Source organism: Salvelinus namaycush, chromosome 23 (genome assembly GCF_016432855.1).
Source record: "Salvelinus namaycush isolate Seneca chromosome 23, SaNama_1.0, whole genome shotgun sequence".
In the NCBI taxonomy this organism is placed as follows: domain Eukaryota; kingdom Metazoa; phylum Chordata; class Actinopteri; order Salmoniformes; family Salmonidae; genus Salvelinus; species Salvelinus namaycush.
The window spans coordinates 23,991,290-24,013,109 of record NC_052329.1 but is presented as its reverse complement, the minus strand read 5'-3'; the positions used below and the strand labels follow the sequence as shown (position 1 = coordinate 24,013,109).

The 21,820-nt window shown below is 42.8% G+C and overlaps 1 protein-coding gene across 1 annotated transcript in view; it reads left to right on the top strand.

Annotated features, from left to right (window-relative positions):
- Positions 1–21,820, top strand: part of tyw1 (tRNA-yW synthesizing protein 1 homolog (S. cerevisiae)) — a 102,835-nt gene that overhangs the window by 15,402 nt on the left and 65,613 nt on the right. The window contains 1 exon segment of the mRNA XM_038961773.1: positions 4,965–5,097. Coding sequence (XP_038817701.1) covers positions 4,965–5,097 — 133 coding nt within the window.

Here is a 21,820-nt window from a genome sequence, read left to right as displayed (position 1 = left end):
GCTGAACTCATGTGGATGTCTCTCACACCTTCTCTTGCCCTTGATTTAGCTAGCTAGCATAATTAGCTGGTTGAGATTGCTTGTTCTCAGAGGTGAGCAGTTTAACCTTGTTTGTATAGCTAAATAAACTATTATAAAAGCAAGGTTTTAGCCAAAGTATAAACAACTGTTTTACATTGAGCTATTTTTACACGACACAGGGCACAGTACAGTAATCCCTTTACACGGTGGAGGAGGATGTGGGAGGACTGTCTGACACGTGAGGGGTTACTTATTAATTCTATCCTACGACAAAAGCCCCCCTCTACCAGGGATGGAGTTCCTCGCTGAACATGGCTTGTCTGACTGCGGACATGCTTCACATTCACACACACACAAACACATGTATTGCCACCCCTCTCTCTGCAGCATAAACCCAGCTGTAGAGAGCAGATAGAGCTGACAGATAGCTGCTGGCTGGGCTCAGAGCCTCAAACTTTAGTCAGCTACCCCAGCAGTAAGCTAAAGTACTGCACAGCCTAGGAGGAGATAAGCAGACAGAGACAGACAGCGTTCTCTGTACAGCCCCTCGAACCCAGACAGATGCCAGCCAGAGCTAGACTGTTGATACTTTCGGATGCACAGGGCATTGTTTTGAGACTCAACACCACTGAGGCTGTGCTGAACCAGGCTGTTGTGCTGTTTTGTTGGCCCCCACTACAGAGAGAACATGGACTTGGCCTGCATTTAGAGAGAGACTATGGGATGTTTGGGTCACTGGCTCTAGTCAATACGTGAGTAAGTGCACTGTCTGATAAGAACAAATCCAGTCACATGAATTGCAAAGAAGTGCAGAAAAATGCTTGAGTTTTGTTATTGGTGTATACGGTATACAGAATCTTCCAGGCCCCGGTTCTGAAAAATTTTATAATTCAAATCAAATCAAGTTTATTTTATATAGCCCTTCGTACATCAGCTAATATCTCGAAGTGCTGTACAGAAACCCAGCCTAAAACCCCAAACAGCAAGCAATGCAGGTGTAGAAGCACGGTGGCTAGGAAAAACTCCCTAGAAAGGCCAAAACCTAGGAAGAAACCTAGAGAGGAACCAGACTGAGGGGTGGCCAGTCCTCTTCTGGCTGTGCCGGGTGGAGATTATAACAGAACATGGCCAAGATGTTCAAAATGTTCATAAGTGACAAACATGGTCAAATAATAATCATGAATAAATGTCAGTTGGCTTTTCATAGCCGATCATTAAGAGTTGAAAACAGCAGGTCTGGGACAGGTAGGGGTTCCATAACCGCAGGCAGAACAGTTGAAACTGGAATAGCAGCAAGGCCAGGTGGACTGGGGACAGCAAGGAGTCATCATGCCCGGTAGTCCTGACGTATGGTCCTAGGGCTCAGGTCCTCCGAGAGAGAGAAAGAAAGAGAGAAGGAGAGAATTAGAGAGAGCACACTTAAATTCACACAGGACACTGGATAAGACAGGAGAAGTACTCCAGATATAACCAACTGACCCTAGCCCCCCGACACAAACTACTGCAGCATAAATACTGGAGGCTGAGACAGGAGGGGTCAGGAGACACTGTGGCCCCATCCGATGATACCCCCGGACAGGGCCAAACAGGAAGGATATAACCCCACCCACTTTGCCAAAGCACAGCCCCCGCACCACTAGAGGGATATCTTCAACCACCAACTTACAATCCTGAGACAAGGCCGAGTATAGCCCACAAAGATCTCCACCACAGCACAAACCAAGGGAGGGCGCCAACCCAGATTATAGGCATTCTTTAAATTATAATACTATGGTACTGTGATTAAAACCGATGTCATGCTTGATAATACGATTATTAAGATATGGACATTTTTCTGGTTAGAATGATTTTTTTCTCATATTTGTTTGTGTTATTGTTAGGCCAAACAAAGTTGATTTACTTTCCCAAAATTCATAAGTTTTCCAGAAATCCTGGTTGAAGAATAAGTTTTCCAGAAATCCTGGTTGAAGAATTGCAGGAAATCTGGGCCTTCCAACCAGGATTTCTGGAAACCCTGTGGTCCTTGTGACTGTCATTCCTAAAACATTATACAAAAAACAAACATCTCTTGGAAAGGTCACTAGGTGTTGTACTAAGGTTGTTTAGTATTTTTTGTTGTATTTTATCATTTTAATTTGCTTGCTCACCACAATGAAATATGTTAGAGTAAATCAGCTTTGTATGTCCTTATTTTATTCATAATTTGTATACAGTCTGGTTGGGTATAATCATAATTCATATCAGATTTGTGTACAGCTTGCTATTGTGTACAGCTGTGCTTTTATAAAGTTTAAAAAAAACTTGAAGTTCAGCTAATAATCAGGACCAGTGGTTGGAGCTGTGCTGTGAACCTGCTGCAGGCAGACAGTCCCTGGTGTGAGACGTCACCTGTCTGAGAACAGCATTAGCCCTGAGCCCAATGTATGCACGCTTGAATGCAAACACACACTATCCACTTTCTCCACTTTCACACACGAACACGTCCACAACTGCTGACAGACTATATCAGCCTGGCGAAAACTAGCCCTTGAAGAGCCCTGTTACTCTGCTACTCTGAGACGATGACATATAGTTCCCTGTAGTCAGGTCTGGGCAGTGGCAGCAGTACCCAATACAAGTAATTTGGTTGGACCGATAAACATGGCTACTCTCCAAGGCCAGTTGTCGATCATCATGGCGTCTGAGAACATGACTCTGTAATACCTATTCATACATTCAGGGAAACTTTCCATCAGGACTTCATTAATCTTGCGTCGGTGTTGTTAAACAGCGAGTTCCTGGAAGCGTGGTGTATTTACATGGTGTACTGTATGGTATGCCTCTCTCCCATGCAGTGTAATTTACTTCACCAGTCTGGCAGATTGGCTAGGGGGAGGGAGCTGTACCTGTCTTAAAGAGCCCAGAGCGGTAGCACTGAGTCAGGTACTGGAGAGGCCTTCTACCCCTGGTCCCAGGGGCCCAACGGTGGTGTGGTTGTGCTTGATGGTTATTTAACAGAGTTAAGTTTTGATTGATGAGCTCTGCTTAATTGATTAACTGCAGGGATTTCCCTTTGAAAGCTAGACTTTCTCATTAGGTCTTGGCTACAGTAGCGAGTAGCTAATCTGTCAATCAACAAGATGAGTGTCAACATCAGCTTGGTTGATCAAGGTGGGAATCTGTCTTCCTGTCTGTCAGGAATTGCTTAGTAGCTGCAAGGCGAGGCTGGGGAAAAGTCACTGCTCCATGGGCATCCAGTCATATAGAGATCTACAGTATATGACTGTGAGTGTCCCTTGTCATCCAAGAAGTCATGACACTTCAGATAAAATCACTTAACCCTTGATTTTCACAGTCCAGTCAAAAATCAAAGACTGAATTTGGGAGTTATTTTATTTCAGATGAACTGCTTTCAACTTTGCTTGAAATACCCTAGCAATTATCAAATGTCTAAATTTGCTGGGCCAAAATTCTGTTCCCTCTCCTTTGAAGAGTTATCCATCTGTTGGAGACATTGCATCACAAAAATTCAACAGGTGTTTGAAGTAATTGTTGTTTGGAATCAATCTACCCTTTTGTTTTGCCATTGTGGTACTTTTTGTTCTATTGATTTTTCCCTGTAGCAGCAGACAAGGTAACAGCCCTGAAGACCTTCTATTCTGTACTGTACATTTAATTGAATCAGTATCGCCACTGTCAGCATTGCAGTGTATCACTGAGGAGCATGATTCATGTCTGTGTGATTGGTAGAGTAATGTCCTAAAGCAGGCCCCCTTTTGTCAGCATTGTTCAGGTGGTGAGATTTACAGCTGTAATATCAGTGCATAGCCTAATGGACAACCCTGTCGGGCATAGAGCAATTATCAAGGCCAAGACGGTTAATGATGCCTCAGATTGGGCATCATCACATTTGCCAAACTTATCTCACCCCATCCTGGGCATAGTTCTGTTTAGTGCCGCATAGTCAATGTCTATGGTTCGTTGTCATGCACATACAGATCTGGGGCCATTCTAATCCTAGCCTATTCAGAGATGATGCCCGTATGGTCACACACAGTGACGTAACATCACACGTCATTTGGTCTATAAATAATATGTCTTGTGTATTATTTGGAAATACTGGTTTTAAAGACATGTTCCCACTGCTGTCTGTGGTTTGACCTGAGACAATTGACATAATGGAATACATGTCTCACTGGTGTCTGTGGTATTGAAATTTGCTTGTCGTGATCAGAGTGGTAGTGTTTAAAGGTATAGTTCACCCAAATTACAAAGTTACATATTGGTTTCCTTACCATGTAAGCAGTACATGGAGAAGGTTTGACAGTAATCCATGCTTTGGTTTAGTTTGTTAGTTTTGGTTTAGTCTGGCACTGATTCTAAATACTAACGTTTTAGCATTTGTGGCAAAAATCCCATTGAAGTCATGGTACCGATATTAGCATTTTCTGCGCATCATGTTCAAATCATCGATAAGTGACTTTGTTGAGCTTCCCAATACATTTTTGATACTTTCAGATGATTTGGACATAATGTGCAAAAAATGCTAGTATCGGTACCGTCCCTGACTTGAATGGAATTGGTGCCACAAAATCCAAAATGTAAGCAATTTGAAAACAGTGACAGGGTAATAAAACCAAATCATAGATTCCTGTCATAACTTGTCCATTGACTGCTTACAGGGTGTGTAGTAATTTGGGTGAACTTGAACTATTCCTTTAATGATCCAAGAGAGTTGTTTTTACAATCACTGTCATGGGTGAAAGAAAATGTATTGTTGTCCAATTGTTATTGAAGGTCAGTGTGAGAGTAGTTACGTTTATGTCAATAAAGCACCTTTTCAATGCCCTGCTATGGGGCAAACATAAACTAACCCAGAGTTTTGTTTGGCCAAACAAAAACTAACCCAGGGTTGTGTTGGGGCAAACAAACTAACCCAGAGTTGTGTGTGTTTTGCTGCAGAGAAGAGAGAGCAGAGCCAGGAGGATGGACAGATTGTGAAGCTGTCCATGCTGAACGGAATGATGAAGGCTGAGGAAAAGGAGGAGAGGAGAGAGTTGATCACTGCTGCCCTGAGGGAGGCCCTGACTAAGCAAGGTAAGGAGCAGACCTGCAGTGCACACCATAATCACTACAGAAATATAGTCAAGGTACTCTAACACTGGAAGCATTAGAGAAATATAATGGAATTGTGGTTGCACTTCTTTTTACCGTACTGAAGTGCCCAGGTATGCATGCACTTATAATTTACATGGTGGAATGTTACTTCTAGTCATGTTTTATAAAACATTCTCTTTAGGAACTGTAACTGATGTACCATCGTTGGTCCTATAGTTCCCTTCATACCTGCCATTTCGGTGGATAAATTATCCAGCTTCGATAATCTGCTTTGAAACAGACCCACAGCACCAGATGCTTCAGAGCAGCATGTCCTTAACCTTTGTGTCTACAGAGACACTGAGGAAAAAAAGTGATAAGTCACTAGAAGAATAATAAAGGGGTCATAGGGTGGGGAGGTACTGTGTGTGTGTTGTCTAACGGGATGAGGAACGGGCCAGGATGGAGTGTGTGTGTTGCTATGCAGAGAGGAGTGGGCTAATGCCGGGAGTGTGTGTTGCCTAACGCGGTTTAATGCCTTCTCTCCACTGCTGCTCCTGCCAGCGCCGTCTCTGGAGTCTTCACTCTCTTCTCCTCTCCCCACTGCTATAGCCTTGACTCGTGGTCCTCAACATAGTGTTGAGCATCAATATGGCAGGTGTAATAGATTTATAGATTTCCTTCCTGCATTTGTAAAAGAGCTCTAATGCCTAGAACATGCTAATCAATCCACTGGTTGGTTGCCTCTGCTCAGCAGAAAAATACCTTTGTGCTTTCAGAAGTCTTAGTTTGGAAGACTTCCTTTTTCACCTGCATTTGGTTTGCAGTACACTATTTGGGATGGCATTGAGCAATATCATTCTATGGTCATGTAGAATATGGTAGTAAGGTATTGTAGACTGACATACCTGTTACAGTAGTTCATCCCCTCTTACAACATACTAGCTTACTGCTTGTCAACATGCTGCCTGAGCATGAGTAATGAACACTACTATTTAACCCATAGACATACAGTTGAAGTCAGAAGTTTACATACACCTTAGCCAATTACATTTAAACTCAGTTTTTCACAATTCCTGACATTTAATCCTAGTAAAAATTCCCTGTTTTAGGATCGCCACTTTATTTTAAGAATGTGAAAGGTCAGAATAATAGTAGAGAATTATTTATTTCAGCTTTTATTTCTTTCATCACATTCCCAGTGGGTTGGGTGAATTTTGGCCCATTCCTCCTGACAGAGCTGGTGTAACTGAGTCAGGTTTGTAGGCCACCTTGCTCGCACACGCTTTTTCAGTTCTGCCCACACATTTTCTATAGGATTGAGGTCAGGGCTTTGTGATGGCCACTCCAATACCTTGACTTTGTTTTCCTTAAGCCATTTTGCCACAACTTTGGAAGTATGCTTGGGGTCATTGTCCATTTGGAAGACCCATTTGCGACCAAGCTTTAACTTCCTGACTGATGTCTTGAGATGTGGCTTCAATATATCCATATAATTTTCATCCCTCATGATGCCATCTATTTTGAAGTGCACTAGTACCCCCTGCAGCAAAGCACCCCCACAACATGATGCTGCCACCGCCGTGCTTCACGGTTGGGATGGTGTTCTTCAGCTTGCAAACCTCCCCCTTTTTCCTCCAAACATAACGATGGTCCATTATGGCCAAACAGTTCTATTTTTGTTTCATCAGACCAGAGGACATTTCTCCAAAAAGTACGATCTTTGTTCCCATGTGCAGTTGCAAACCGTAGTCTGGCTTTTTTATGGCGGTTTTGGAGCAGTGGCTTCTTCCTTGCTGAGCGACCTTTCAGGTTATGTCGATGTAGGACTGGTTTTACTGTAGAAATAGATACTTTTGTACCTGTTTCCTCCAGCATCTTCACAAGGTCCTTTGCTGTTGTTCTGAGATTGGTGCGAAACGTGCAAATCAAAGTACTGTACGTTCATTTCTAGGAGACAGAACGCGTCTCCTTCCTGAGCGGTATGACGGCTGCTTGGTCCCATGGTGTTTATACTTGCGTACTATTGTTTGTACAGATGAACGTGGTACCTTCAGGCGTTTGGAAATTGCTCCCAAGGATGAACCAGACTTGTGGAGGTCTACAATTATTTTTCTGAAATCTTGGCTGATTTCTTGTGATTTTTCCCATGATGTCAAGCAAAGAGGCACTGAGTTTGAAGGTAGGCCTTGAAATACATCCACAGGTACACCTCCAATTGACTCAAACTATGTCAATTAGCCTATCAGAAGCTTCTAAAGCCATGACATCCATTTCTGGAATTTTCCAAGCTTTTTAAAGGCACAGTCAACTTAGTGTATGTAAACTTCTGACCCACTGGAATTGTGATACAGTGAATTATAAGTGAAATAATCTGTCTGTAAACAATTGTTGGAAAAATTACTTGTCATGCAAAAAGTAGATGTCTTAACCGACTTGCCAAAACTTTAGTTTAATAACAAGACATTTGTGGAGTGGTTGAAAAGTGAGTTTTAATGACTCCAACCTAAGTGCATGTAAACTTCCGACTTCAACTGTACATATATTCACATACAGTGGTGTCTGAAATGATTCACACCCTTGATAAATGATTGTATAAAAGAATTGTTGTATAAAATAAATAATGAAATACTGAGCTATATTGTATTCTAAAAAAATTGGGAAATTATAATATTTTATACTAATACAATTGCTCATAAAAAGAGATTTTGTTTAAAAAGTAATACTTTTTTCCTCAAAGGTAGGGGTCAAAATTATGGACACCCCTGTTTTCAGTAACGTTCAATACCTTGCGAGGATATCGGCACTGAGCCTTTTTCTAAAATGTTTGAGTTTCAGAATCTTAAACCATTTTTCCATTCCTCCACTGAACAAAAATATAAACTCAACATATAAAGTTGGTCCTACGTTTCATGAGCTGAAATAAAAGATCCCAGAAATTTTCCATGTGCACAAAAAGCTTATTTATCTCAAATTTTGTGCACAAATTTGTTTACATTCCTCTTAGTGAGCATTTCTCCTTTGCAAAGACAATCCATTCAACTGACAGGTGTGGCATATCAAGAATCTAATTTAATAGCATGATCTTTACACAGGTGTACCTCGTGCTGGGGACAATAAAAGGCCACTCTAAAATGTGCAGTTCAGTCACACAGCACAATGCCACAGATGTCTCAAGTTTGGAGTGAGTGTGCAATAGGCATGCTGACTGCAAGAATGTCCACCAGAGTTGTTGCCAGAGAATTTAATGTTAATTTCTCTACCATAAGCCACCTCCAATGTCATTTTAGAGAATTTGTCAGTATGTCCAACCGGCCTCACAACCACAGACCATGTGCATGGCGTGGTGTGGGCGATCGGTTTGCTAATGTCAATGTTGTGAACAGAGTGCCCCATGGTGGCAGTGGAGTTATGCTATGAGCAGGCATAAGCTACGAATAATGAATACAATTGCATTTTATCGATGGCAATTTGAATGCACAGAGATACCGTGACGAGATACTGAGGCCATCACCTCATGTTTCAGTATCATAATGCACAGCCCCATGTTGCAAGGATCTGTAAATAATTCCTGGAAGTGGAAAATGTACCAGTTCTTTCATGGGCTGCATACTCAACAGACATGTCAACCATTGAGCATGTTTTGGATGCTCTGGATCGACGTGTACGTCAGCGCGTTCAATTCCCCGCCAATATCCAGCAACTTCGCACAGCCATTGAAGAGGAGTGTGATAACATTCCATAGGCCACAATCAACAGCCTGATCAACTCTATGCGAAGGAGATGTGCCGCGTGTGCTGCACATCAGATACTGACTGGTTTTCTGATCCACCCCCTTAAGGTTTGGATAGGTGCATGTTCAAACCTTAAAAAAATATCAGATGCATATATGTATTCCCAGTCATGTGAATATATATATCTAACACTACAACTTTAGCCCGTCCCCTCGCCCTGACCCGGGCGCGAACCAGGGACCCTCTGCACACAACAACAGTCTCCCACGAAGCATTGTTACCCATCTCTCCACAAAAGCCGCGGCCCTTTCAAATCCGTTACATACATACATACATACATACATACATACATACATACATACATACATACATACATACATACATACATACATACATACATACATACATACATACATACATACAGTGCATTTGGAAATTTACGGCCTAATTCTAAAATGGATTAAATAAATGTTTTTCTTCATCAATCTACACACAATACCCCATAATGACAAGGTGAAAACAGGTTTTTACCAAAATTTTGCAAATGTATACATTTAAAAAAAAAAAAAAAACTTTATTTCAAAGTTTTCAGACCCTTTGCTATGAGACTCGAAATTGAGCTCAGGTGCATCCTGTTTCCATTGACCATCCTTGAGATGTTTCTACAACTTGATTGGAGTCCACCTTTGGTAAATGCAATTGATTGGACATGATTTGTATAAGGTCCCACAGTTGACAGTGCCTGTGAGACTAAAAACCAAGCCGTGAGGCCGAATGTCTGTAGAGCTCAGAGACAGGATTGTGTTGATGCACAGATCTGGGGACGGGTACCAAAAAAATGTCTGCAGCATTGAAGGTCCCCAAGAACACAGTGGCCTCCATTCTTAAATGGAAGAAGTTTGGAACCACCAAGACTCTTCCTAGAGCTGGCCGCCCGGCTAAACTGAGCAATCGGGGGAGAAGGGCCTTGATCAGGAAGGTGTCCAAGAACCTGATAGTCACTCTGACAAAGCTCCCATAGTTCCTCTGTGGAGATGTTTGTCCTTCTGGAAGGATCTCCCAGAAGGACAAACATCTCTGCAGCACTCCTTAGTAAAAGGCACATGACAGCCCACTTGGAGTTTGCCAAAAAGCACCTAAAGGACTCTCAGACCATGAGAAACAAGATTCTCTGGTCTGATGAAACCAAGATTGCATTCTTTGGCCTGAATGTCAAGCTTCTGGAGGAAGCGATGAGGCATGGTGGTGGCAGCATCATGTTGTGAGGATGTTTTTCAGCGGCAGGGACTGGGAGACTATTCAGGATCGAGGGAAAGATGAACGGAGCAAAGTACATAGAGATCCTTGACGAAAACCTGCTCCAGAGCACTCAGGATGTCAGACTGGGGATGACAGTTCACCTTCCAACAGAACAATGACCCTAAGCACACTACTAAGACAATGCAGGAGTGGCTTCGAGACAAGTCTCTGAATGTCCTTGAGTGGCCCAGCCAGAGCCCAGACTTGAACCTGATCGAACATCTCTGGAGAGACCGTTGGATGGGGCGGCGACGCTACCCCATCCAACGTGTCAGAGCTTGAGTGGATCTGCAGAGAAGAATGGGAGAATCCTCCCAAATACAGGTATGCCAAGCTTGTAGCGTCATACCCAAGAAGACTCAAGGCTGTAATCACTGCCCAAGGTGCTTCAACAAAGTACTGAGTAGGGTCTGAATACTTATGTAAATGTTGTATTTCAGTTTTTTATTTTTAATGGAAAAAACCCCCCGTTTTTGCTTTGTGTTTATGGGGTATTGTGTGTTGGGGACACCTACTCATTCAAAAGGTTTTCTTTATTTTTACTATTCTACATTGTAGACTAATACTGAAGACATCCAAACTATGAAATAACACATGGAATCAGCTAGTAACCAAAAAAGTGTTAAACAAATCAAAATCCATTTTATATTTGAAATTCTTTAAAGTAGCCACTCTTTGCCTTGATGACAGCTTTGCACTCTCTCAATCAGCTTCATTAGGTAGTCACCTGAAATGCATTTTAATTTACAGGTGTGCCTTGTTAATTTGTGGAATTTCTTTCCTTCTAAATGGTTTTTAGCCAATCAGTTGTGTTGTGACAAGGTAAGGGTGGTATACAGAAGATAGCCCTATTTGGTAAAAGACCAACTCCATATTATGGCAAGAAGACCTCAAATAAGCGAAGAGAAACGACAATCCATCATTATTTTAAGACATGAAGGTCAGTCAATCAAAAATATTAAGAACTTTTTAAAAGTTTCATCAAGTGCAGTTGCAAAAACGATCAAGCGCTATGATGAAACTAGCTCTCACCGCCAGGGGAAAGGAAGACCCAGAGTTACCGCTGTTGCAGAGGATAAGTTAATTTGAGTTAACTGCACCTCAGATTGTAGCCCAAATAAATGCATCACAGAGTTCAAGTAACAGACACATCACAACATCAACTGTTCAGAGGGGACTGTGTGAATCAGGCCTTCATGGTCGAATTGCTGCAAAGGAACCACTGCTAAAGGACACCAATAATAATAAGAGATTTGCTTGGGCCAAGAAACACGAGAAATGGACATTAGACCAGTGGAAATCTGTCCTTTGGTCTGATGAGTCGAAATTTGAGATTTTTGGTTATGTATGTGAACGGATGATCTCCGCATGTGTGGTTCCCACTGTGAAGCATGGAGGAGGTATGATCTTGTGAGGGTGCATTACTGGTGACACTGTCTGTGATTTATTTAGAATTCAAGGCACATTTAACCAGCATGGCTCCCACAGCATTCTGGAGTGATCCGCCATCCCATCTGGTTTGCGCTTAGTGGGACTATCATTTGTTTCTCAACAGAACAATGACCCAACACACCTCCAGGCTGTGTAAGGGCTATTTGACCAAGAAGGAGAGTGATGGAGTACTGCATCAGATGACCTGGCCTCCACAATCACCTGACCTCAACCCAATTGAGATGGTTTGGGATGAGTTGGACTGCAGAGTGAAGGAAAAGCAGCCAACAAGTGCTCAGCAAATGTGGGATCTCCTTCAAGACTGTTGGAAAAGCATTCCTCATGAAGCTGATTGAGATAATGCCAAGAGTGTGCAAAGCTGTCATCAAGGCAAAGGGTGGCTACTTTGAAGAATCTAAAATATATGTAGATTTGATTTACTTTTGCTTACTATATGATTCCATATGTGTTATTTCATAGTTTTGATGTCTTCACTATTATTCTGCAATGTAGAAAAGTCAAAATAAAGAAAAACCCTTGAATGAGTAGGTGTCCATACTTTTGACTGGTACTGTATGTATTGTGTATATATACTGTACATACACTGAGTGTACACAACACCTGCTCTTTCCATGACAGACTGACCAACTATGATCCCTTATTGTCAATTGTTAAATCCACTTCAATCAGTGTAAATGAAGGGGAGGAGACCGGTTATAGAAGGATTTTTCAGCCTTGAGACAATCGAGACATGGATTGTGTATGTGTGCCATTCAGAGGGTGAATGGGAAAGACAAAAGATTGAAGTGCCTTTGACCGGTGTATGATTGTAAGTGCCAGGCGCACAGGTTTGAGTGTGTCAAGAACTGCAACGCTGTTTCTTGTGTGTATCAAGAATCGTCCACCACCCAAAATTGTGGGAAGCATTGGAGTCAACATGGGCCAGCATCCCTGTGGAATGCTTTCGACACCTTGTAGTCCATGCCCCAACGAATTGAGGCACGACAAGCTGAGGGCAAAAGGGGGCACAATTCAATATTAGGAAGGTGTTCCTAATGTTTTGTACACTCTGGATGTTAGCTAAAGAGTCCTACCTCATTTGGAAAGGAGACTTCTCTGCCTGTAATTTAAGAACATAATGTAGTGAAGGCTTAATGTGTCCCAGCACATCGAGAGAAACAAATTGAAGTTTTGTATCAACATAGCCAACATTTTTATTTGAGCTCTTTTCTCTACAGATTTTGTCTATTTCATCAGTATTAGCCTAAAACTTGAGCCTTAATGATTTGAAAAGTTTGGTATTTGTCGATGTAAAATGTATTATTCATTTCAGGTCTGTAGAGGAGCTCTCGGACAGGACTGAGTAGGGGAAAGAGATAAGGGAAACTCAGCTCAGTTCATATCCTGTCCTGTATTGTGTGTATTGATAGTGTAGCGGTGGACTACTGGGTTTCCCAGAGAACCCAGCATTGTTGATAAGGGAGGAAGATCTCAGTGTCTCTTTGAATTCTGTGGGAAGTGAAAACATTTTATTTTGTTGAAACGGTTATTTTTTTACTCTGTTTATTTAGAACCTAACGAACAACTAGTCAAATCTTAAATCAAGTTCGTTCACCCACTGGGTCAATCAGCTGAAAGGACAAAGACATGTTTCCACCAGCACAAGTATTTATACCTTCCTTTATGTGGAATCTCCTCATTGCACCTCTAAACACTGCATCTTTGTTGCTAGGCAGGAAGTTATGTAATGTGTGTAATGAAACTGTTCCATCTCCCTTCATCTGACCTGACCTCGGCCCACATTCCCCACACTACTAGGTGCCTCCTGTATATAGCCTCGTTATTGTTATTCTTATCGAGTTACTTTTTATTTTAGTCTACTTGGAAAACATTTTCTTAACTCTTCTTGAACTGCACTGTTGGTTAAAGGCTTGTAAGTAAGCATTTCACGGTAAAGTCTACACTTGGTGTATTCGGCGCATGTGACAAAGTTTGATTTAATCCACAGCTATCTAACCTTATTAGTGACCGCAACCAAGTGATTGCCTCTTCCCTTCGTAACTTTCTAGACGCATACTTCTTATCCACCCTCCATTGACCCCACCACATACATTCCTCATACATGTAACCATTAACTTATAGCATAGCAGTTATTTCAAACTAGAACCCAACAAAATGGACAATATAGTGTACCTTCACATCTCAATTGTAAGGATATGGGTTACTCTTGTTTTACGGGTAGACTGGTGACTGTCTGATTACTTTCATGTTGCCGTGGGAGATTAATACAGTGTGAAAGGGGGATGACTGCAGTTGGAGTGGGTGGCTATAAGCCATACAGCAGCGCAGGTTTGGAGGTCATCTCTCTCTGTGGCTGGCTGGTGTTCACATGAGCTTCTCCAAATAGAGGGGTATAGTTAATCAGATCCACAGAGGGAGAGGAGCAAAGCCTACCTCCCTCCCATCTACCTCCCCCTCGCTCGGTCTCTCTGTGCAGACAAACATAAAAGGCAGTTGAGGCGTTTGAAGTGTAGGTTTTTACCTAATGAACACCGGAAGGGAAAGGGCCCTCAGATTAGACTCAACACTAACTCCCACTAGGCCTTGTTCTCTTCTCTGTGCTGCATCCAGCACCAGCCAGTCTTCAGCAGAATTGTAATTTATCTGAGTTGGAACAACAGCTCCAGCTCCTGACACCTCCGAATTTGCCCCACATGGGTCGACAAACAAGTAATAAACAGTAGTTAGCCTGTGCTCGGGGATTGTGGGTAAGAACATGATTTAGTGCGTGTGTGTTTCTGACTGTGTGCGTGGTACAATGGATTTCCTGTGGGTGCAAAGGAGGCGTCCTGGATCGATAGCCAGCCCCCCACTGTTTGGGTAAATGGTAAATGCATCTTAATCCCCCATCGTGCATCATATCGTTGGGCCTTTGCTAGCAGTGCAATAGACTGAGTTACATTTTATTTACTTTATTTTACAGCATAGATCAATTACACCAGGCTTTAACCTATCCAATAACAGGAGGACACCAGTCCTGAGAACAGTGAGATCAATAATTACTCACTTTTGAAGAACATAAATCTGACACAAGATGGCTGACTTTTGTTTCCAAGGTGGGAAAGGCTATAGTTAGCGGCACAGTAACCAAAGCACACTGGGTATCCTACTAGGATGAAAGATGACCTGTCAATGCAGCCATTATGAGCACTCAACATTTCACCACCTGAAATGTCATGCGTTTTTTTCCTCTCTCATGGCGTCTGTATCATGCTGTTTTACCTCACACACAGGACTGAAATAGAACTTCTCATAAATGCTGTGTCTTTTGAAATGCATAGATGGGAAGGCCCCCCTTGAATACCAATGAAGAACCCTTGATATAAAAGCAGTGGCATGTATCACGATGATTTAAAAGAGACAAATAAAAGTATTATGTTTGATGGGGCTGACTTCAGAGAAGGGGCTGTCAGAGCTTGAAACGCTGTAAAGGAGTAGTCCAATCTACAGCTGGTATGGACAACCCTTCATCATCATGTATACTTATATCACACTCAGCCTCAACACCTTTTGAAGTTATGTTGCAAATTTGAATGTGTGGGCTTTGCTCTTGGGAAATCACACATCATACTTTTTTTTTAATGCTATTGGCAAATGGTCTAGTGCCTTCTCACGTGTTATGCAATCAGTATTACTATGTTGTTACCATGTAACATTACAAAAGTTGCAATTTATCTACACATTTTGTTGTTGGGACAATTTGTTTTTAATTGTTTTTCTACAGAACTCAGTCGAATGTAATCTCACACAGTGTCAATATACATCTCCATCCCTTCTCCCCCCACACACAAATCCACATACATTCATTCTCACAGAGGGATACGCAAAGAAAAACACGAAGGCAAAAAAATCAATCCAAAACAAACTGACATTCACAAAAAAAGCACCCACTATACAGCATATTATCTAAGGGTGTTTTCAGACTTGGTCCCTTTAAGACAATTTTTGTGAACTCAGTGCTGTTCCCTTTTATTTTCTAACTCGGACCCTGTAAGAAATTGTAATAGATACTGGAAACTTGTAATAACAACTTCTCAACATAAGCTATCTTTTATACAAAATACACACACCCCCGTTTTCCCTTGGACATATGCTGGTCTCATTAGACACCAACCACAGACACACACAACTCAAGGTTGGAGCACAAGACAAAGAACTGTGTGAAGAACCAATGGAATGTCGACATCCGGCCCGGACAGGACTACCCACGACCCAGATCGACCAATAGGAAGGCCAGACTACAAGATCAACCTACTTTGCTTGTTGCCTATATAATCTGTATGAACTGGTTAGAGCGCTCTCTTTTCCGATGATTCCATACGAATCAGACAGAAGGGGCCGTGCTGCACGATTTACTAAGATATTTTTACATGTGATTAAACGGCCTTATTATACAAATATCCACCTCGTCCTATGTCTCCACTTGATCTCCTGTCTCCAGTAAACGTTTTATCAACAAAACTTGGTAAGCAGAGGATGGTTAGACACCTTTGAATTCGGTCCATAGAAAGTTGATCAGACAGGAGGCGAGTGGGAGAAAGATTCTAGAAGGAGGGGTGACCTGTCCGAAGGAGACATCGCGATTCAACTCACCCAGGAAACTGATCAAAGAGCTCGAAACTATAAGGTAAGCAGAAGCCTGTTTAATCAAAATCTGTATATTGTATTATAGCCAATATCTAAATTGAGATCAGGAGTACTGGAGTGAGTATGAATTACGGTTTAATTTATGTGAAATTGTTAAGAATCTAAGGCATTGTGTAAAGATATCTAAGTAATAATAGGTCAAAGACTTGTTCACATAGTCTGGCACTAGTCGATATGTTGATCGACTAGATGTACAGTGAGGAATAAGCTTTATAAGGATTCATATAGTCGGGCCATAGGTGAGAGTTGACCATCTAGGGGTTACCGTGAGGAATCCACAAAATTAAAAAAAAAAGGGGATCCACATAGTCGGGCCATAGCTGACAGTTGATCAGCTAGGGGTTACCGTGAGGAATCCATAATTAAAAGATGAGATCCAAATAGTCGGGCAATTTTTGAATTGGCAATCAACTAGGTGTTACCGTGAGGACCCATAAAAAAAATACAAAAAAAATAAGATTCATATAGCCGGGCAATAGTATGATCAGCTAGGTGTTACCGTGAGGAATCTAATAATGTGAGTGATTGAACGTTCCACGAGACTGATTGCTACTAATTACTGATATGCTAAATTGAGACTGTGTTGAAAGGGACCGCCGAGTCAAAAAGCTTAGGTCGTTGTCCAGCCGCCGCGCTGAAAGTTGACCTGATTTTTCCCTCTCGTGCTGTTGGTAATTCCTTAAGGGTTAGAATTAAATTGACAATTATTTTAGAAGCGCTAGAATATACTAGTATATTGTTCCAAAAGGAAATTTCTGAAATGTTTTGCCAAAATATTTAATTAATCGAAAAAGTTAAAATTAAAAATAACTTTTGGGAAATAGTTCCTAAAGATATTATTTCAATTATTTTGGGAGCGCTTGAATATACTAATATATTGTTCCAAAAGGATATAGCTGAAATATTGTTGGAAAACGAAAAAACAATTTACTAAAGATACGGAAATTACATCGCTGGTTTCGATCAAGTGACGGGCTAAGTGCACCAAAATACTATAGACCCAGACATAGCTTAATTACAAAATGACCACGACCACCGTCCCCAAACACAAATTCAATGAATACTTAGATCAGAGAATGAAAGACAGAGCAGGGGGGAAAATACAGTATAAAATAGTTAAAAAAGTGTGGGAAGAAGTGAGGCTAAAATGGACGCAGGCAGGTTACCTTAGTGGGGCGGCCCCATCAAAAGGGCAACTCCTCACTATGGAGAAAGAATTAGAGGAAGTAGTGAAGGAAGGGATAGAAAGTGAAGTTGAAAGGAATAAGAACCACTTATTCACAAAGGAAGGTACAAAACATAGGGAGAAAGCAGAGGCAGAACTAAAAATAGGCATGTGGGCGATTGAAGAAATCAGAAGAGCACTCCCTTACAGGAAACCTGACATGATGGGGGTGGTCACTGGAGCCCCAACTGACACCAAAGAGGGCATGTCCAACAATAATGACGCCCCACCTACCACCACAGCAGCCCCATCGGCCCCAACCCATCTCAGGGGCACTGTGGGGTTAATGGCACTTCCCCAGGCTCAGTTCAACTCCCATGTGCATCACCACATCACCCAATACAACAAGGATAAGGGAGGGGCGGAAACACAAGTCCAGTCCCTACAGGTACTACTTTTGAAACTGCAACTGAAAGAGGCTCAGAAGGGGGAGAAACCCAAGAAACAGATGGTGGCTGAAGACCAACAAGAAATCTCACAAATTATTGAAAAAACTGTTTCCCGAATGATACAGCAACAACAACTACCCATCTTCACCCAGCAGGGACCACCTATACACCCACCCCAGGAGCAGCCATTCCAACTGCCGTATGCCTACCCGCTTCAGCCATACCCTTCGTCGGAACCACCACTACAACCCTACTACCCACTACCACAATCAAACTATTCACCCACATGGGGACAGCCCCAGAGGTACTCTGGATCTTATGGAAGCTGTCATAATTGTAAACAAGCTGGGCACATGGTGCGACAGTGTCCGCACCCAATAACCCCGGCCCAAAGCCAGTTTCTGGCCAATAGGGGACGAGGATACGCCCCTAGACCAAGAGGGGGAGTCAGGCCAATGATGTATCAACCACGTGCGGCCCTTCAACCCGCATACAACCACCCGAATCTAGACCCAAATCAGCAATCACCTCCCCCTTTCCAGGGCATGTCTGACGAATATGCCCCATGGCCCTGAAGCTGGCCACCACTAACCTACACTCATCATTGACCTGGACTACTGAAGCATCAAAGGCTTTTGCACTCTTGAAAACAGATCTCTAAGTGGCAGCAGCCTTAACAGCACCTGACAAAAAAAAAAAAACTAGTTCCATCTGGATGTTTCTGGAAGGGAAGGATTTACATCATCCATCCTTTTCCAGAACTAAGAGGGGGAGAGTAGAGTGTTGATGTATCACTCCTCCAAACTGGACCACATTGAACTAGGACAAACCACATGCTCCAGGTATGTGGCTGCAGTGGCAAAAGCTATTGGAAAAAACAGCTCATCTGGTAATGTGCCATCCATTGGAAATCCACACCCACCATGGAGTTGCAGCGTATCTGATGTGCAAAGAATTCACGTTCAGCACTGTTTAAAAAAAAATAAAAAAAATAATAATAATAATCAAAAAAATCAAAAATAACCTTTTGGTAATGGTAGACAGGTTTTCCAAATGGGTCGAGGCAATACCAACAGCACGTGAGGATGCCAGGTCAGTCATTAAGTGGCTGCAGACTGAACTCATACCAAGGTATGGAGTTCCAAGGCAAATCCGATCCGACAAACGGGTCCCATTTCAGTAACCAACACCTGAGACAGGTGGAGGAAAGATTGGGTATTGTGCACAAGTTTGGGTTAGTGTACAGGCCACAATCTCAAAAGCCTCGTGAAACGCGCCAATCAAATGTATGTGCAGGTTTGAAGTTGATTTGGGTTGAAGCCCTGCCCCTGGCATTGATGGCCATGAGAGCCTCGCCAGGTGCAGGCACCCATCTCTCTCCTCATGAGATAATGACTGGTAGAGTCATGCTTGGTCCACCAAGGGAGGGAGGTCATATGCCCGCCCTTGATGTACAACAAATTGTAATGTCTGATAATTGACGGAACTTTCTGCAGCTCTCTTCACACAGATTCACAAGGTCCAAGAACGGGAGCTGACGGGAGATCCGCCACCACTGAAGGTAAAAAATTGGTGACTGGGTGGGGTTAAAGTCCACAAGAGAAAGTGGCTAGAACCCAGGTGGACTGGACCGTACGAAGTGAGGGAGGTTACTTCACACTCAGTCCAGGTCAAAGGTAAATCAGGCGCACCTTGGCACCACCTCACACATTGCACTCCAGCCCCAATCCCTTCTAGAACACTGACAGAAGTCAGAGCTGATTTAAACAGCTTAAATTCGATTCCAAATGAAGACATTCCTGACTCAGGTGATGCGGCATCAAACTCCGCCTCCCCTGAAAAAGGAACCTCGCCCAGTTAGAGGGACATTTCTCCTTCCCTGGGCAAGGCTAGGGATATCTGGCCCCTTATTTGTGATATACCTACTGATATTTGGGGTGTCCCTGGGCACTTTCACATGGTTAATAGAATAACTATAACCGGATCCCCATGGATGTATGTCACGGACACTCTAGTCTAACTAGGTAATAACAGATTTAAAAAAAATCAAAAAAATCAAAAATTAGAAAACAATAGTTAAAATAAGAAACTAATATGGCTCAAATTGAGAAGGTTGAATAAGAGCGGGTGGAGAGCTGTGCAGAGAATGGACAGAAGATGGCAGTATTGCAGCACTCAACGGTCTCCCAGCCGACGGGGAGCCTGGTTGAATGCTGGTGACATAATTTTGTTTTTTGGAGTAAACATTAAGGTTAAGGGTTTCCGTGTTCCCAGAGATAAGATATCTTAAAGGAGTACACTTATATATATATTAGGAGGATTATTTTCTGAGTTTTATTTAGACAAGGGATTTTTTAAGATAAAGGGTTCTTTTAGTATGTCTAGATATAGTATGGAACACGAATGTAAGGAGGTGATGTAACCTTTTGACCTATCTTCATTGCATTTTCATGTGGTTTGATCACCCACGGGGAAATGTAGTGAGGATAATGAAATTGTGGTCATTTGGAATACTAATTTTGAGGTAAATTGATTATAATAGAGTTTATAACTCTTGACCATAATTGCAATTAACCTCAGAGGAGTCAGGTTTCTGTTTTTAAACATTGGCTATGACGGTTTTGAATGGGCTGTTATTCCTTTTGCTAATCTTACCTAAGTCATTATTAAGAGTAGGTAAGGTTGATACCTGGCCAGAGCCAGGTATCAAACGGGAGAGGGGTACATGGTGGTCTAGGATAGGATTGGGGCCTATTGGATAATAAACAAATTAAAAATTACTAGCTAACAAATGGGTATAGAAGTTAAATACACTGCTCAAAAAAATAAAGGGAACACTTAAACAACACAATGTAACTCCAAGTCAATCACACTTCTGCGAAATCAAACTGTCCACTTAGGAAGCAACACTGATTGACAATAAATTTCACATGCTGTTGTGCAAATGGAATAGACAAAAGGTGGAAATTATAGGCAATTAGCAAGACACCCCCAATAAAGGAGTGATTCTGCAGGTGGTGACCACAGACCACTTCTCAGTTCCTATGCTTCCTGGCTGATGTTTTGGTCACTTTTGAATGCTGGCGGTGCTTTCACTCTAGTGGTAGCATGAGACGGAGTCTACAACCCACACAAGTGGCTCAGGTAGTGCAGTTCATCCAGGATGGCACATCAATGCGAGCTGTGGCAAAAAGGTTTGCTGTGTCTGTCAGCGTAGTGTCCAGAGGATGGAGGCGCTACCAGGAGACAGGCCAGTACATCAGGAGACGTGGAGGAGGCCGTAGGAGGGCAACAACCCAGCAGCAGGACCGCTACCTCCGCCTTTGAGCAGGAGGAGCACTGCCAGAGCCCTGCAAAATGACCTCCAGCAGGCCACAAATGTGCATGTGTCTGCTCAAACGGTCAGAAACAGACTCCATGAGGGTGGTATGAGGGCCCGACGTCCACAGGTGGGGGTTGTGCTTACAGCCCAACACCGTGCAGGACGTTTGGCATTTGCCAGAGAACACCAATATTGGCAAATTCGCCACTGGCGCCCTGTGCTCTTCACAGATGAAAGCAGGTTCACACTGAGCACATGAGCACATGTGACAGACGTGACAGAGTCTGGAGACGCCGTGGAGAACATTCTGCTGCCTGCAACATCCTCCAGCATGACCGGTTCGGCGGTGGGTCAGTCATGGTGTGGGGTGGCATTTCTTTGTGGGGCCGCAGAGCCCTCCATGTGCTCGCCAGAGGTAGACTGACTGCCATTAGGTACCGAGATGAGATCCTCAGAGCCCTTGTGAGACCATATGCTGACACATGCACATTTGTGGCCTGCTGGAGGTCATTTTGCAGGGCTCTGGCAGTGCTCCTCCTGCTCAAAGGCGGAGGTAGCGGTCCTGCTGCTGGGTTGTTGCCCTCCTACGGCCTCCTCCACGTCTCCTGATGTACTG